Source organism: Tachysurus fulvidraco, chromosome 10 (assembly GCF_022655615.1).
Source record: "Tachysurus fulvidraco isolate hzauxx_2018 chromosome 10, HZAU_PFXX_2.0, whole genome shotgun sequence".
NCBI classification, from domain to species: Eukaryota; Metazoa; Chordata; class Actinopteri; order Siluriformes; family Bagridae; genus Tachysurus; species Tachysurus fulvidraco.
The window spans coordinates 8,702,449-8,720,549 of NC_062527.1; the positions used below are offsets into that span (position 1 = coordinate 8,702,449).

The window sequence follows — 18,101 nt, forward strand, 5'->3', positions numbered from 1 at the left end:
GAGACTGGGTACAGCACAGTGACTATGTTTGCAGAATGCACATTTATGGACACTATATGGACAAAAGTATTAGGACACACCTCTTTTTCTTAATTACTGAATCCAGGTGTTTCAATGACACCCATTGCCACAGGTGTATACAAATCAAGCACCCAGCCAGTCTACATTTACAAACCTTTGTGAAAAAATGGATCATTCTGAAGAGCTCAGTGAATTCAAGCATGGTACTGTTGTGACCTTTGTAATGTCAGTTTTAGGAAATGACTGTTCACTAGTGCACAAATCAGTCCATCCCAAAACAGTCGGCTTAGTTTGGTGTGGGAAAACATTGCCAAAATCTTGTTGAAAGCCTACCCAGAAGAGTGGAAGATTTTATTGCTGCAAATGGGGCCAACTCCATATAAATATCTATGTATTTAGAATATAGTGTAATAAAATTCCTGGTTGGTGCAATGGTAAGGTGTCTCAGTAATTTTTTCCATACATGTATAATTATGGTAGTCTATTAACATAAGAAACGGTATTGGATTTTTTTTATCTTGAACGTTTTAATACTTGATACCAAGTACCAATATGATCATTTGGGCATTGAATGGTGGTGAATTCATAACCTGTCAAATCAACATGTTTCATATAAAAGCAAAAAGCACACAAATGCAGAAAATCACAAACAATATTCAATAAATTTAAAAAAAACTTCAATTTCAATCAAAATTCCATCAATTCTTAATTGTCTATCTTCATGGAAATTATTTTGAATATACAGATTGTTAGACGTGCTTGATTATGTACAAACTGGTTTTCTGGTCTAAATCAGAAAGCCATGTCAATAACCACAATCCATATAAAAAATATTTAACCACAATAAATGTTAGCAGGAATGTACTTTTAAGGAACATGGTTTCATATTTCATCCATTTGAACCACAACAGGTGGATATTCTGTTGAGCATAAATGCTGGAATTTTTCAAGAAAGGCACATAGTAAAGTATGATTTAGACTACATTTGTGGCTGCAGGTACTGTAACAGTGCAGGTTTACACATTTTTAGTGTTTTTCAGTAGAATCCTATAAAGCCTTCTTAGCTTAGAAATGCTTTTAACCTGGAAAAGGGCTATTTTAATAATGTCAAAATATCATCCTGAGATTAAAACAAAAGCCTGGGGGTAAAAAATCATAGCAAGGTGCTTGTCTATGGCTGATAGATGAGCTTCTACGTAATCAGAAAATGTCTACATCTACTAATTTTTAGCTTCTTTAGTGTCTGTTGTCCTTTACTCTGCTTTATTAAAGTGGTGTCAGGTTTGGCTAAAACCAGTTGTGTGTGAAGCTAATACAATGTTTCTGAATAATTACAGCTGGTAATTACACCTAGAGGTAGCACATAAAGCATACAAAAAACATTCAGTAGCCCCAGAGAGAAGCCCTACCTTTGTACTCATTAAGAGTTCACCAGTTACTTTCAGATATGATCAGATCCTGGAAGGAGCTTTCTGTAACTTTTTTATCTGTCTAATACAATATAGTGATTTATGATATCAAGAGCAAGAACTATTATTAAATAATACAATCAAAAGATGCAACCTTAATTGAAGAATATCTTGGAGATAAAAAGAATTGTATTGGGCTTTAAGTTCATTGTTTTAACAAGGATCAGTTTTTGTGTTTGAAGGCATCAGATCTAGCAAAGAACATAAAATGATTGGAGGAACAAAGAACATCGGTTTGAACTACATACTAAAGGAATCAACAACCAGACAGCATATATGGCTCATTTTTAAATTATTCTGGAGCTGAGACCCTAAACACTAGTTTCCTTCAACGAAGCCATTTAAAGCCCAGTCAACCAAATATGTCTCAGGTTTACTGCACAAAATACCTCAATATCTCAATGTACTAGCTATATTTCATTGTTTTACTGCTAGCATTGTGGAATCCCTACAATCTACAGAACCAGAAGACAATCCTAGCTGTGGGACACCAATGAGAGAATTTTGTGCCAACCTTTGCTGGATGCTGGATATATGCAAATTGGACTCTTTTCTATCTACTGGTGTCACTCTGAGTCAGTCGTCAATGAAACCCTGGGTATGAGAATGCTGAATTCAGACCCACAAAGCCAGAGTGGCTTTGTCTGTACAGACAAAAGCCAGAGTGGCTTTGTCTGTACAATATCTTTTGGTCACCAAGCCTGGTTCTGCATTTAATGCCCATAAAGGTCCTGCCTGCCTTCCACAAACTTAAGGCAAAGATGGTCATACTGTCAAACTTAGGTCCTCATCATTATCAGACTCCATCAAAGTGGCTGACTTTTTTATCTAATGCTTTGCGAGGGTGGAACTGAAGCTAATCTTCTACACCAATGTGTGCCAGATATTATTATGCTTTCCTAACAGCTTCAGCTAGGCCACCAAGCACAGTACCTGTCAACTTACGACAGCATCCGCAGTAGTAATTCCCCTAGGCCTGCTGAAGCTACAGGATTTTCAGAAGTGGGTTATCAGGCTACGTCTGGACCCCAAATGCAATAACTAGAAATGTGTCCTTGTCACCTTGGGCCAAGTTCCTAGCTTGTGGAAGACACAGTATTCCTAACGAAGGGGTCTACTTAAGAGTGTTTCCCCACTGAAGAGAGATAATCACTATAGACTCTTACTTTACAGTTTGGGGATAAATGAGGTGACACTCGAACACGTGTCATGTAGCCTTCAAGAGTAAGGACAAATGACAAATGACAAATAAGACATCACAAGAACATTAACAAAGATGCCAATAACTTCAAATATTATGCTAAGAAGGACAATTTACACCAAACATACAATACATTTGTAATTTTAATAAATTAATCTTAATAATGAATCTTTCCTTTCAAAGACTACATTAAGAAATGGCTTTTTTGAAATACATGGAAATGACAATACCTTAAAGTAATCACATGTAAACAGAAATAATTGTTACCATATTTCCACAGTATAATGTGGGAAAGTTTGAACTCTTTACATTTACATTTACATTTACATTTATATTTACAGCATTTGGCAGATGCCCTTATCCAGAGTGATGTACATAAGTGCTTAAATCTCTAACATTGAATACATTAATGCTGGTTCACTAGGTTACATACTTAAGATACCATGAGTTTAAAACATTTGTTCAAAGTTACAATAAAAAAGTGTCAAAGGTTTGTTTTTTTTTGTTTTTTTGTTTTTTTAATGCAAAAGATAAGTAAAGAAGTGCTAGTTGAAGTGTTTCCTGAATAAGTAGGTCTTCAATCGCCGTTTGAAAATAGCCAGTGACTCAGCTGTCCGGACCTCTAGGGTCTTTACTGTAAGGAGTAGTCTCGTAAGAAAAGTCTCTCATAGAAACTTATAGATTGGGACTAATTGAAGGAGAAGTTAGAAATTAATAGTTAACTTTTTTTGGTCTGTTGGGCTGCCACAAGTCTCTGGAGTAACTTTATAGAGTATCTGCTGAACCCATACTAGATGGCTTCAACATCCTTCTTCCAAATGACATTCACTCAGTTAGCATTGTGATGATGTATAAATATCAGTCCAAAATCTTCATAGGAACTTAGCTGGGTTGATGTTTGGTGACCGTGAAAGTCACTGCATATGATGTGTATCGTTTTCATAATCATTAAACTATCCATGTTGTCCTTGTGCACTCTGGATATGAGCAATGTCATCCTGAAGGGCCCACTACAACCATGATCAACATATTTCCGCTTAGGATGAAAGTAATCAGTTAGAAGATCTGTTTCTTTTTCTTTCCTTCATGGACTTGAACCATGCCAGCAAAATGTCTCCAGTAACATTCGAGCCTTTGTTGTTTTTGTCACCCTTAGACTATTTCATTGCAATATCAAATAAAAGACGGAATATTCCTCTAAGCTTTAATGAAGCGACTTGCCTTCCCATGTTCACACACACACACACACACACACACACACACACACACACACACACACACACACACACACACACACACACACACACACACACACGCTTCCCTAGACCGTGGACGGACGCTTGGATGCTGCGGAGAAACGCAGGCGCGTGTGTGAGGCGGAGCGCGTTAAGCTGAGTGGCGCGCGTTTGGCGAGAGGAGGAGGAGGAGGAGGAGAGCAGAATGTGCATTTCCGGGCTAATACCGAGCGCAGCGGCGGTGTGTGTGTATATGTGTGTGTGTTTAGCTGTACGGCGGTGTGAGAGAGAGATTTGGTGGAGAGTCTGATGGCTCCTCTTGCTCGCCTTCTCCGCGGGGAGTGTACGTCCTGTCCGTTCAGTCGTGTTCGAAATGGCGCTGTGAAGATGGTGATAATGATGATGATGATAATGATGATGATGATGAAGATGATGAAGATTATGCTGAACGAGGAAGACGCGCCAGGAGCGGACGCCAGAGAGTAGGAAGGAGAGCGCAGATCTAGCGGTACCTGTGCTTTTGTTTTTGGTTCGGATTTTTTTTTATATAATTATTATTTTTTATTTTGCAAAGCAGCGATCAATACCATGGTGAACTATCAGAAATACATAACTGTTATGCAGCTGGCCTTAGGTGTGACAGCCACCAACCGAGACCGTAGTCTGCCGCCGAGAAAGCATATGTGGTGAGTATGAGGCTCAGTGCGGGTGGCCATGCACCCTATAGGATGGTGGGGGGAAAAAATAGAAATCAGAGAAGGAGGGAGGAAAGGATGGCGCTTTAGGCTGTAATACAGGCGCTACTTCTTCCACGGAAGACCAGACAGACTCTCTTTCAGTGGCGAACACAAATCTCTGGCCACTTTCACTGGGTAACAGATAGGTACAGTCTGTAGAACGCGTGTGTTTTGGGACTGTATGGAGACTATACAGTACTAAGACTAGACAACATGATTCACTCTTGAGCTAACACTAGTCTAGCTGGACCAGCATGAAGGAAATTCAACATTCAGGATGATGCTTCTGTAGTCACGTTTAGCTTATGGATGTGGTCCTGATGCTGCATCACATTAATCTCACTGGACCTATATTAGTATGATGGCATGCTCTTTATGTTTTTGTTTAAGCTCTAGTGACTAAATGTGCTCTTTCTTCTTACTCACCTGTCTTCTTCTCACTTCATTCGTAAACCGTTGTCTTGTGATCATCTACCCATTTTCATTGCTGTGCTGATTCCCTAAAATGTTCCTAATAAAATTTCATTTATACTGTACATGCTTTATGTGTCTCTACTTCACCACCATGTATTGTTTACAACCTGTACCATTTTCATTAAACAAAAAAAAAAATCTTATCCACTGTGCAGTCACCTATTTGTTACCATACCACATTTGTCTGTGTCTCATGCTTTCTGTCTCTTTAAGATTCATTTGCTTAGCTTTAGCATTTGTGCACCTTAATTTTTGTGAAATATGAGTGTTCTGAGACCTCCCTCTATGTGTAGGAAGATAATCCAAGTAGGATTACACTTTGGCTTAAAAGATAACAGGGCTGTTAATTAATCGTAAGTATTGGCCACCGAGATTTGTGCAGGCTTATTTTCAAAATGGATGACCAGTGTGTACACTAGAAAGCAGTATGAATCTTCAACATACACTAAATCAAATTATATTTTATATTTTACAACATAATAAGCGAATGTAGGACTTATTTATATTTTTTAAAAAAATAAAATCTTAGTAAAAAAAAAATCAAAAAAATATTTTTTTGGTCTGGTATTTTTAATGTCTGTTCAGACACGAATATCTCCAGAAGATGGTGATTTTTCTGCAGTATTGAACAACTCTTTGTTATCTTTTTGTACAAATGTACACTATTCAGAATTAAAACCCCTTAAAAGCCTTCAGAATATTTATTATTCTATTATATTTATAGCCTAAAGAATATTTCTCCTCCACACAAGACTATCATTTATATTTGGTTATAAACAAGGTTTATACTTAAACGTGAAATATTACTTAGACAGATCTATTCAGAAAGTCTGTGACCTTCCAGCATGTTTTTTTTTTTTTTTTACTTCGAGAAGATGGTTATCGGGGTCAAGAGGAAATGCTGTTTCCAGATCACTACAATTACAAACCATCAAAGAATAATGCTAATTTAGGTTTGGCAGTGTGTGATGTTAACATATATGGGAAAAAAACATTTTGAATGTTGCATATTTTGGATGCACTTGTTGAGCTGGAATGACCGAAGGAACAGGATTAATCTTCAAGAAAATCAAAAAATGTAAACAGTAATGATTCTTACTTGACTTTTTATAGTAAGCATTCTTATAATTACTTTATGTAATTATACAAAATTATATTTATTTTGTGCGTAATGAAAACAGGATAGGTAAGCTTATAAACCAATATTTAAAAATGCTCTTAAAATAAAAAGCAATAAATGCCAAACCATGTTTTTATCTATAGGTGACAGTTGTGCTGAAACATCAGTCCCCGAACGTCAGCCGGTCGATCTGAGGTTGCTAACATGACAGATAGCAAAACCTTGTTTGTAAATAGTTCATTTTTTGTAAAAAAAATAAAATAATTTTTATTATAGTTAAGTTTATTAATTATTTACAGGTGGCAAAGTATGAAATCGTTCCTGATTTGCTGTTTAGAGAAAGTTCATCAGCTCACTGTTCTAGGACAGTTATTAAAATACATAAGAAACAAAACAAAGGTACTGAAACTAAACTAGATTTTAACCAAATCTGATTAAAGGGGTTTGTTAAGAGACAAGTTAGGCACTTCATTTTAGCTCATCTGTGCTAATAAATCCTTTGAGCAGTTTCGGCATGGTTAATCAGATATTTTAAATCTCCACCAGAGACCACTTAATTCCTCCACTTTCAGTAGCTACATTCGGTTTGTTCTTAGGTGAGACTCCCTGCCTGGGATTTTATAACTGGCCACTTTCTACCAGAGGACCTCAGAACATCTGACCTGGAAAAGAGGTAAAGGATGTACACACAGGATGGGATGTGGAGGATATTAGCAAGAGATTATTATCCATTTAAAGTTTAGCAATATAAAGACAGAGTGATTACTCTAGGAATATTAGCATAAGATATATTATGTGTACTATCCTTTTTTCCATGTTCTTTTAATGAATTTAGTGAAAATGCAGAATTACTGTAAGACAGTAAAGTTGGAGGGATGTTGTGTATGTATAAAATGTGCTGTCCATTTCTGCCCAGTTTGTTCTGGATCAGTGCATTTAGTGAAAATGGCTTTTTGAAAGCTGTCTGTAGAGAATAAGGGGGGAAAAAAAGACAGAATTGTGAGAATGAAGCTTTTCCCTGAGACATAATAAATAATAACAAAGCAGATGTTCTTAACAAACTATCCGAGAGATTAGCTGTAACCTTGTGTAAAGAATTTAGTCTTTTTATTTATTTATTTTTAAATTTTATATGTGTGTGTCACTGTGTTACTTGGGTTTGTTTGCATGATGACATATGTACCTAATGCAACATCTCATGTGTCTCCATTACGCTCCATTCTTTCATACGGAAGAGGACTAAAAATACATTATAAATTACCAATTGTAACACACTTACACTCACCTTCTCAGCTGTCTATGTAACCATTCATCTTTTGCACTTAATCATCCTCTGTTCTCACTTGAAGCTGTTGTGTCATTAACTTCATTAAACTCTGAGCAATTAGTGGTCATCTGTAGGTGAACAGAATACTAAGAGATCTGCCTTCCTGTGCAGAACTTGTGAGGGCAGAATACACATGATTGCACTGCTTCACAACATCCTGCTCTCAAGCAGATTTGCCCACTGGACTTTACCTATCTGTTTGTAGCTAGAGTTACGGTAATTATTGTGATTATTCCAGTAGCTGTAGTGCTGATGGGAGTGAATGAGTCAGAGAGTGATGATCAGCCTCCTCTTTGGCCGTGTAGTACGTATTGACCTGCTCTTCGGGCAGCACCCATTATTACTTAGGCTAATTATACCTGATGATCGTGTAAGGCAAATGAGAAGAGGGTTGTATGGCTGTATGTAAGGTACTTTATGATCTAACACACTTCCTCACTGACTACCTCTTGGCTTTTATTTGCACTATAATTAGAAGATTAGGCATTTGCTTTCCATTAGGCACAGGCTCCCCATGACCCGAGGTAGTTCGGATAAGCGGTAGAAAATGAGTGAGTGAGAGTGAGTGATTGGACAGATATGTAACTGTCCTGACTGCAGTATGTGCACTATGCCTAATCCAGAGAACACATTTCCTACTATATATGCTATATGCTATTTCCTATATGTCACCACTTCATTTTGAAAATAATGTAGCCTGCTATTCTACGCTTCCCCACTAGTCTTCTCCAAGAGGCTTTTAGCTCAAATGCCTGATAGAGGTGAACTGAAAGTCATACTGTTCTGCCTCTGACTTCTTAGTTTTCTCTTAAAGACTTTTTGTCCACATTTCCATCTTTTTTTCATTGGTTCTTCTACATTTCTTAGTGTGATAGTAAGATGACAGATTACAGTACAGTACCTTTTTCATTTTCTGCCTAGAAATTAGACATAGCATACCGGAGTATCCCTTAATCTGCTATTTAAAATAGATCCTCTTTGGCAGCATTAGAAAACAGATTTGTGTTTTACAGTAATGAAAACTCAAGGAAACTCAAAGACACTCAATGAGTTAAAACATCACTGGATTGGACAAGAATAGAATAGAATAGAATAGAATAGAATAGAATAGAATAGAATAGAATAGAATAGAAGCCTTTACTATTGCCACATATACATTACAGCAGAGTGGAATTCTTTTCTTCACATACACCAACTGAGGAGATTGGGGTCAGAGTGCAGGGGCAGCTATGATACAGTGCCCCTGGAGCAGGGAGGGTTAAGGGCCTTGCTCAAGGGCCCAGCAGTGGCAGCTTAGCTGTGCTGGGCCTTGAACCTCGATTCTCCGATCAACAACCCAGAGCCTTAACCAGTTGTGCCTTAACTGATAGAAATAGATTTAGAAGGAAATAGATTTAGCTTTTCTATTTAAATTATTCCCAGGAATTTTGGGTCCTTTTATTTGCAGCAATTGCATTCACACCTTCACTAAATAAACAACATTAGCTCCTTATTAAAATGCTAGCAATTTCTTTTAATGTTATTCAGCAACTGCTATGATTTATTCAATAGCTACAGTACTGACATGAGAGGTTTGTTAAACAGTTAGACATGTCCTGGGTTTAAAGTACTGTATGACAATATTTATTTTTTTCAAAATACAACATATAAATATAATGAATATATATGAATTTGAGGATTTTTTTGCAAAAAACTACTTAAATTGGTGAAATTCTAAACATGTCATTTTTTTTCTTCTACATATATTTACTTTGTATGATAGCTGTACTAAAGTAGTTAGACCAGCTATGCTGTATGGGTTAGAGACTGTAGCAGTGAGGAAAAGACATGAGGCAGAGATGGAGGTAGCAGTGATGAGGATGTTGAGGTTCTCTTTCGGAGTGACGAGGATGGAAAGGATTAGGAACGAGCACATCAGCGGGACACCTCAGGTTGGCTGTTTTGGGGACAAGGTCAGAGAGGCTAGATTGAGATGGTTTGGACATATACAGAGGAGGGAGATGGTCATATTGGTAGAAGAACGTTGGAGATGGAACTACAGGAAAGAGGTCAAAAGGAAGGCCAAAGAGGAGATACATGGATGTGATAAAAAAGAAGACATGAAGGTAATTGGTGCGAGAGTAGAGGATGTCGAAGATAGACAGAGGTGGAAACTGAAGATCTGCTGTGGCGACCCCTAAAGGGAAAAGCAGAAAGTAGTAGTAGTAGAAGAAGAAGAAGAAGAAGAAGAAGAAGAAGAACAACAACAACAACAACAACAACAACAACAACAACAACAACATAGCTGTACTCATGTTCATGAATCAGAGAGGGCTTTGGCTGGAAGAACATTCTGTTTTCACCTCATTTTTAATGTTTCCAGTGAATCCTATTTTTCCGTAGTGTCAGGGTTGCCAGGATCAGCTGAAATGGCAGATTCAGAACTCTTGACTTAAGTCTGTGTTCTCAAGAATTCTACTGTATAATTAATGTATGGCTTTGCATGTGAGATGCTTTGAAGTCCAATAAAAGTAAATGTGGCATGGATTTATTGATGATTGGATTTTAATAAACAAGTTAATGACTGTGTGGTATTAATTTGACAAGAAAATTGTTTAACATAAATTTGGTTCTGTATCATTGAACAGCAAGCGCCACAGGTTTGTTTGAATTTCATGGGGGTGTCTGAGGCACGATATGTAAACTGACATCCCCTTGGATGCTGTTATGTAATTTCATCTTGCCAGTTGTGCTTACACTATTTCTGATATAATGGCTGTTTTTTATTAATGTAGATGATAATACTGTGTGTGAATGTTCTGCAGGTTGATTTTATGTGTTTTTGTGCACGGAGTCAACTGTTCATTCAGGGGTGGATGAAGGACATTGTTCCTTTTTGCCATTTAAAATGTTGACTTAAAATATTAAAATATTGTTTCTAATTTCTTTTTTTTCTAAAATGACTTTAGAACCATATATAGAGCCACAATCATGTTTTATTCCATGTTACATATTTAGAATAGAAATCCTATCTAGAGACAAACTAAATTATGTGAGTGTGTGTGTGTATGTGTGTGTGTGTGTGTGTGAGAGAGAGAGAGAGAGAGAGAGAGAGAGAGAGAGAGAGAGAGAGAGAGAGAGAGAGAGAACAAGTGAGAGAGAGAACAATAGAGAGGTTAATGTCATTTTATTATGATTCTACACTGTAATACAAAGTATGTGCTAGCGTAAAGTGCGAATATGATAAATGAGCAGTAGTTTTTTTTTCCAATAACAGACATCGCAAAACCACGTTTATTGTTTTATGGATATTAAAATATTTTACTCGCATTGCCATGAAACAGTATAGAACACTACAGTTCATACAAAATGGACTGACATTGTACTATACAGTATAAAGTATGTATGTAATATGTACTATGTTATATGATGTAGTATTTCGGCTTCTCTCTGTTTGGGGTCGCCACAGCACTATGTGGTACCTAATGTGATTCAAAAATGTGCTTTACTTGAAATACAAAGAACATACTGATATCTACTGTAACAATATGTTCTTTAATAAAATCTGACATATCTTTCTTTCTTTTCCTTTTTGCGCTCAAATTCCAGGATTTTTCCCAAACACGAAAAAGATAAATACGGGCCAGCTGTGTAAGTTGCTTTGTTTTTTTTTCCTTTATTGACAGAATTACAGATCAGTTTATTCAGGACAATGTCTAAACATAACTTCTTGTGTTTGTTTCTAGGTACTACCCTAAGATCCACAAATTCATTGGCAACCCAGAATCTCTCTCTATAGTGGGTGACTCAGAAGATTCAGCGCAAGGCAAACCATCGCTGCGTAGAATCAAGGGACGAATCCACCGCAGCAAGAGCCTGGACAGTATCGACCTACTGGACTCCAATGTGAGTTAAAGACTGCACTGCGAGCAATAATTTGAGTGTGTATGTGTGTGTGTGTGTGTGTGTGTGTGTGTGTGTGTGTGTGTGTGTGTGTGTGAGTGTGTGTGTGTGTAGTAGTAGTAGTAGTAGAAGTAGTAGAGATGATGCTCAAGTGAATGTGACTCTTGTGACTCTTATTCACCACAGTGACACAATAGCATTAAGCTTTTTTTTTTTTTGCTTAATTAATTCCAAACATTAATGTTTACATGAACTTTATTTTTATTTTAATATTTTAAAACAACATGGCCTAACAGTTACAATATTTACAAATTATTAACAATTTATATGAACAGGGGTGAGGAAAGTATTTGAACCCTATTTAAAACTTTTCAACCAAACTAATCCTACTGCATGCCTACAGCTCTAACCTTTCCTCCATTACGTACTGTATTATAAATGCTTACTGCTTAAAATCAGCCAGTATGCACTGTTTGTGTAAACATTTCAAGTGCTTCATAGATTATTTATGATGTCTTTCTAAACGTTAAGTCTAACTGATCATGCTGTGCCTTATTAGATTCTTCACCAAATAATGCGCATCATGATTACACACAAATTACTGTCCTTCCCTTGGGTGTTTTGTGGAAACTCTATGGCATTACTATCATTATGAGTCATCCATCATTCGTTTTCCATTTTAAAATGTTGCAGGTGTGTGAGATTCTCTATGCATGACCACACCGCCTCATACCTATATTGTGGTGATTAGAGTGGGATTAGATGGCAATCCAGGGGGTTGATGCCTACTCTTAGTTTACACACACCAATGTGACTGTGGCTTAACTACACCATACACTGAGTGTAACCATATGTGACACCTCTGGGTGTTACAATGTGTGTTTAAGTATCATCTGTGTGTAGCCATAACTGCCTTTGTAGTTATAGCACCTTCTTATTTTCAGACTAATGTAATGATACACTTTGAAAGCCTTCCGTTATTTGTTGAGAGAGCTAAAGGGTATCTTGATTTTAACCGTAGTTTAACAGTATTTTACTTTAATAGCAAACTGTACACGTAAAGGACAATTATACGAATGGTTTGCATTTTACGACCGACACTGTACAGTACATGTCAGTCCTGACAATGAGAAAAGTTTGTTTTTCTATAAAAATCTAGACTTATTTGTGTTTGTGTTATGTGTGTTGGATTTTGATTGGGAGTCAGTGACCGCCGTTTGGCTTCAGTGATATAAAAGCAATTTTACTGGTTATTTCAAGCATCTTGGAGTGTTTGTGATAGTTTTTCTGTAGCTTTTTGTTTTATCAAGTGCTTCTGTAGCTCACTTCAATCATATTTATTATTATACTCTCTTTAATGACAAACATCTCTCTAATATTACATTTTCCCGAACTGATTTTTTTAATGAATAACTTTCAAAGTGCGCTTTCTTATAAACGAATACTAATGATATTGATTTGGTATGAAATATTAGTGCACAGTATGCAACAACGTCAAATATCCTGTAGATGTACATGACTAGTTCCCCAAATATATGATGAAAATTATTTTGTGAACATAGTTTTTGAAAACAAGAATCAATTCTATGTATCATAAACTAAAATTTGAAATGACTCAACCAGATAATTAAAAAGATTTTGACTGTTATGTTTTGTTAAATCTGTTGTTTGTGTTGTGGAGGGAAACAGGTCGTCCCTGTATAGTCTAATGGCAGGCTGAATTTAATGCCAGGATTCAGCATTAACCTGATGCTGGGGTTAAGCAGCATTAATGCTACCCACAAACCTGCTTGCCTTAGAGAGGTACTTTTTATTTTTAGATCTTTTTAGTGCTCATTAAAATCTTATTTTGAATTCAGGTTTAAAAGCAAGGATCCCTGTGAAACAAGGATATACCACAGATTGGATCGTGAAGCATTTCAAATGCACATATATTAGTATAGATACAATGGTCTAACACGCATACACACAGAGAAATTTGCTGACAAAACACAGCACAGTGAATGAGAGTAATGGCCCAGAATACACTGAGCGAGTGAATGCTCGAGTGCTGCCACTTGCTCTGCTTCATGAAAGAGAGCATTTCAAACCAGCCGTGGTACGAAGAACGGTACAGTTTACAACCGGTACTAAGTTTAAACATAAACCATGAATCACAACCTTTAACAATGCAGTTCGTAAATGTGAATTTCGATTATTGCTCCTATGTGCTGAAATGCAAATGGTTGCATAATAAACGTCTGGGTATTGCATCATGTTTATGGATTGATATGATAATGTCGTGCTGTTGTTGTTGTTGTTGTTGTTGTTGTTGTTGTTGTTGTTGTTGTTGTTGTTAAAAAAATCTGTGTTTGGAGATAGGTCATATTTTTGGCACTGTTCCCACTCCTGTTGTCACTTGTGTTGGCGAGCAGTACTCTCACACATGGAGAGGCTGAATTGGTCGGTAGTGCAAAGGCTGCAGAAAGCTGCACGCCTCATCACAAAGGCAGGCGAGGGAGGAGACAAGAAAGAACTGCAGCACCGGCAAATGCATCACAGAAGCCTGCAGTTGATCAAAAGCCTCTTTCTCTCTCTCTAATGTTCTCTCTCTCTCTCTCTCTCTCTCTCTCTCTCTCTCTCTCTCTCTCTCTCTCTCTCTCTCTCTCTCTCTCTCTCTCACTATCTCTCTCTCTATGTGTGTGTTGTATATGTCCTGTATTATCAGACTTTCTCTCTGGACGCCTGGCTTGCTATGTTGTCATCTTTGTTGCCGTCCTTCCATCCATTTTCTTCTTCTCTCTTGATATTCTTTGATTTCATTCTCACCCAATCACCCAATCCAGTGCCTAATCAATCAAAGCCTTGCACTCCATTTCACCTTCGTTCCACACCACTGTGTTTTCATTTTCATTCCAATTTGAAGGGCAAGCTCCATATCGAACATACGGACATATACTAGGATGAGATGTGCAGTTCATATGACACCTTTTTTTGTCTTATTATATCACAGTACTAACTGCAAGGTTTATTATTCCTCTTAATTTGTTCCTACCTCTTTGGTTTAATTTATGTGAGCTGATTACCCCAGCGTTGTGTCATTTTCACATTTATGTATGTTTCCATTATCAATATTTTTTGCATAGTTAGAATCGATTGAAATGTGCTTGCTACATTCATGACCCTTTAGGCATTAATATAAAGAATTCATTCTGGGAAATGTTTCCTCACATATTTTCAAAAACTCTCAAGTACAAAGCTGGACACAGAGGAAACTAGTAGATTGCTAGTAGGGTTGACTGAAGTAGGATTATGTTAATTTAGAGCTATGTGATATTTTAGAGGCAGTGACATTACTTATGATCTGGATTTGGTATATATGTTATTATTTTCCCCTTAACTCTTGGAAAGGTTTGTTCATATGTTGTGTTATAGTGTGATTGGAATATGAATGCTCTACTTGTCCCTCCCCTTTCCCTTTTTCTCCCCAGGAAAAATCCCCAGTGTAAGCATTTATAAACCAGCTCAGCTTTAGGAAAGTGCTGCAGCTGCATTTGCTGCAGGAGCAAGACTGCAGCTGAATTAACCAATATGCATATTCAGAAGACTGCATGAGAGTGAGTGTGTGTGTGTGTGTGTGTGTGTGAGAGAGAGAGAGAGAGAGAGAGAGAGAGAGAGAGAGAGAGAGAGAGAGAGAGAGAGAGAGACAGAGATGTTGACAGTGTGCCAGTGCACGTGAGGAGGAGGGACTAAAGGGACTATCCTGATGTGCAGTGATCATGGAGGGAGGGAGGTGGAGGGGAAGGGTGAAGAAAGGAGAGCAGACAAGAAGAACTAGATGGGAGGGGAGCAAAGAAGTGTAGTGGTGTATTCTTCTCATGTGACACAAGAACAGAATGTGTGGGTTGCTTGCCTTTTGTAGAGGTGGGAAGATGAGAGAGCTGTCCTGAGTGAGGAATGAGCTGTGGGAGGATGGGGAAAGGGAGGGAGAGACAAATAGACGGAACAGGAAAGTAGAAAAAGTACCTTGAGTGGGTTTGAATATCAGGAGCTTGCAGGGGAGGAGGTAAAAGTGGTTTCATGTGCCAGATGAGAGGCAGGGAATTGTAGAAGAAAAAGGTTTATGCTCTTTCATTCTTACACTGGAGCAGGAAAGTGTGTGAATATGTGTGTCATGCAGTGAAGGTTGAGAACGAGGAGAAATATGTGTGGTAGTTTGTACTGGAAGTTTGGGTTTAATACACAAATATTCTGGTTTAACATTGTGTCATTGCTATAACCTGATGATGTCATTATGGTGTACCATGTGACTGATATGTGGTCATGCATAAAGTATGTGTGTTCATGTGTGAAGATATCTGCTTGTGTGTGTGCTGAGTGAAAACGTGATGTTTACCAGGTTGTATTCACAACCACAGGGGGTTATGTTGAAAACAGGCCAGATGTGAGGTGATACCATGGGGCTGATAAAATCTGGGAGCGAGAGCAGGCCATGTGGCTGTATGTACCCCTGCAAACATAACATATGTCACATTTCCTTTGCCTTCTACATACATCCAACAATGTTTTCTAATGCAGTTGATCAAACAATTACACTAGTATTCAGTGCAGAATTAAAATTTTCTGCAAAACCTGATATAAACGGTGTTAAATCTTAAGAAGCTTCAAATCTGTTTGTTCTTTACATCTCATTACAGACGCAGTAATGGAGTCTGTAAAGCATATAGACATTCTATAATAACCTGATTCACCTCTAATGCTGCAGAGGAAAAAGCACCTGTCCAATGACAAATCTAGTAGAGCCATTGTCATCCCACACAGAGCTTTATTGATGGTGGTGCCAATCCATACACAGTCACTCTTTCAGCATCTAAATCATCTGTGCGAATCAGACCACCACATCAGAATTGAGGAATAGCTCTAAAGCTACCTGCTAAAATTTGATGTTCCATAATGAATATCATATATCAGTTTTAATAACTGTTTACAGTTATACTGCTTACTTTCAGTCTAGTTTGTGTTCACGTACATTCCTAGCTCATCAATTCTCTGCAATATGGAGCGCATTACAGACATTCTTGTTAAGAAGATTCTTGTTAAGCCAGTTTTAATGCAGACATTATGAGTGAATGTCCTGTTAATTGCCTATACAGAGTACACTGGCTATAACTCAAGACCAACATTTGTCCGTAGGTCCCAAAGAGAATTAATGGAAAGAATTGTCATTGTTAATCTTGGTCAGAGTTCAGCTATATTGCCTGGTGTTTAAAATCACCTCCTAAATTTTGCCATTCTGCCAAAAAAAACAAAAAACTAACTAGAAATGATTAGCCATTTTTAACCGAAGGTTTGAATATAATCTAATTGATCATGTGCGATATCTTTTTAAATTCCTCTGCAAGTCTGGTTAATATCTTCTATCTTGTAGAATTTTTTTTCGACTTTGAACCATGTTTTATGAACACGCTTATAGTGTACTGTTTGCTTTTAGTAAACAGCTGCTTGTGAGCTTTGAGAGCGACATTTAATATTGACTTCCTGCCCAACCCCCTGCCATCTTCAGCTTGTTGTTAATTTACTCTAATGGGATAGATTCTGCCTTCTTCTGCCGAATGCTATTAGATTCTTTCTGAGATTTAAAACACAAAGATTTAGGGAAATTATTTAATGCAGTGTGTGCGTGTGCGTGCATGTGTGTGTGTGTGTGTGTGTGTGTGTGTGTGTGTGTGTGTGTGTGTGTGTGTGTGTGTGTGTGCGTGCGTGCGTGTGCGTGTGCGTGTGTGTGTTTGGAAGCACTGGTCTTCGTCAGTAGCCAGACCCTGCAGTGAAGCTTCCTGGAGTTTCACAAAGGTAGTCTGATCCACTACAATTACACTGCAGTGAAATCCTATTCAATCATCACAACCATGCTGTTGTATCAAAAAACCAACTGCATTATGCACCACAGCGTACTTGTCCTTCTCATAAGCATGCCTAGTGTGCCTATACAAATATGTCCTTGATTCAATGTCAATAGCTAACTGGTTTAGTTATCCTTTTGTTATTACTTGTAGATATAGTGCATATGAATTATATGCCCATATTATAAAAATACTTGTGTGGGCCCTGGCTGAAATGTAACCATACCTTTGGAAATAAAGAATTTAAATAAATCCTAAACACTAATCCTGAGAAAAAAGACCAAGTACCATAAGATAACTATAAAACAGTTATCAGAAGTTTAAATACTAAAAAAAAACCTTGAAATGACTAGCATCTACGTGCACAATGCCAGTTTACCAGACCTACATACTTTCTTTTTGTGTATGTGTTGCTTTTTCAGTAAAATACAGTTGTGTATCTTGCATTTTTGGTCTTTGTCCCCATCATTCTGTTATGTATGTGCCTAAGCATAGAGTAAGAGCCCTCAGTGTCCAGGGTTTTTTTTTTTGTGCTGCGTGGTTGGATGCTGTAGCACTCCTCGTCCTAGAGAGACACCATATGCTACCAAGAGCTTTTGCATTATATAAAACAGCGATAAAAATATACATCTTCATATTCACAAACCAAATAGGAAGAGAAATTTTTTATCTTGTTTGCTTTTTTTAGCTAAGGAATGTAGTCCATTCAATATTTGCTGTAAAAAATATATTTCAGGAAATTCTCCTTTAGAGACT

At 37.4% G+C, this 18,101-nt stretch overlaps 1 protein-coding gene across 10 annotated transcripts in view; it reads left to right on the forward strand.

The window, feature by feature from the left end:
* The first annotated feature begins 4,117 nt into the window (after positions 1-4,117).
* Positions 4,118-18,101, forward strand: part of tjp1b (tight junction protein 1b) — a 61,336-nt gene continuing 47,352 nt past the window's right edge. For 3 of the 10 annotated variants that reach the window (XM_027173133.2, XM_027173134.2, XM_027173148.2), the window contains exons 1-3: positions 4,119-4,612; positions 11,173-11,214; positions 11,310-11,469. In XM_027173133.2, coding sequence (XP_027028934.1) covers positions 4,515-4,612; positions 11,173-11,214; positions 11,310-11,469 — 300 coding nt within the window. In that variant the 5' untranslated portion in view covers positions 4,119-4,514. Of the gene's footprint in view, positions 4,613-11,172; positions 11,215-11,309; positions 11,470-18,101 lie in introns of all 10 variants that reach the window. The other 7 variants (XM_027173135.2, XM_027173136.2, XM_027173138.2 and 4 more) reach the window with 5 other exon arrangements.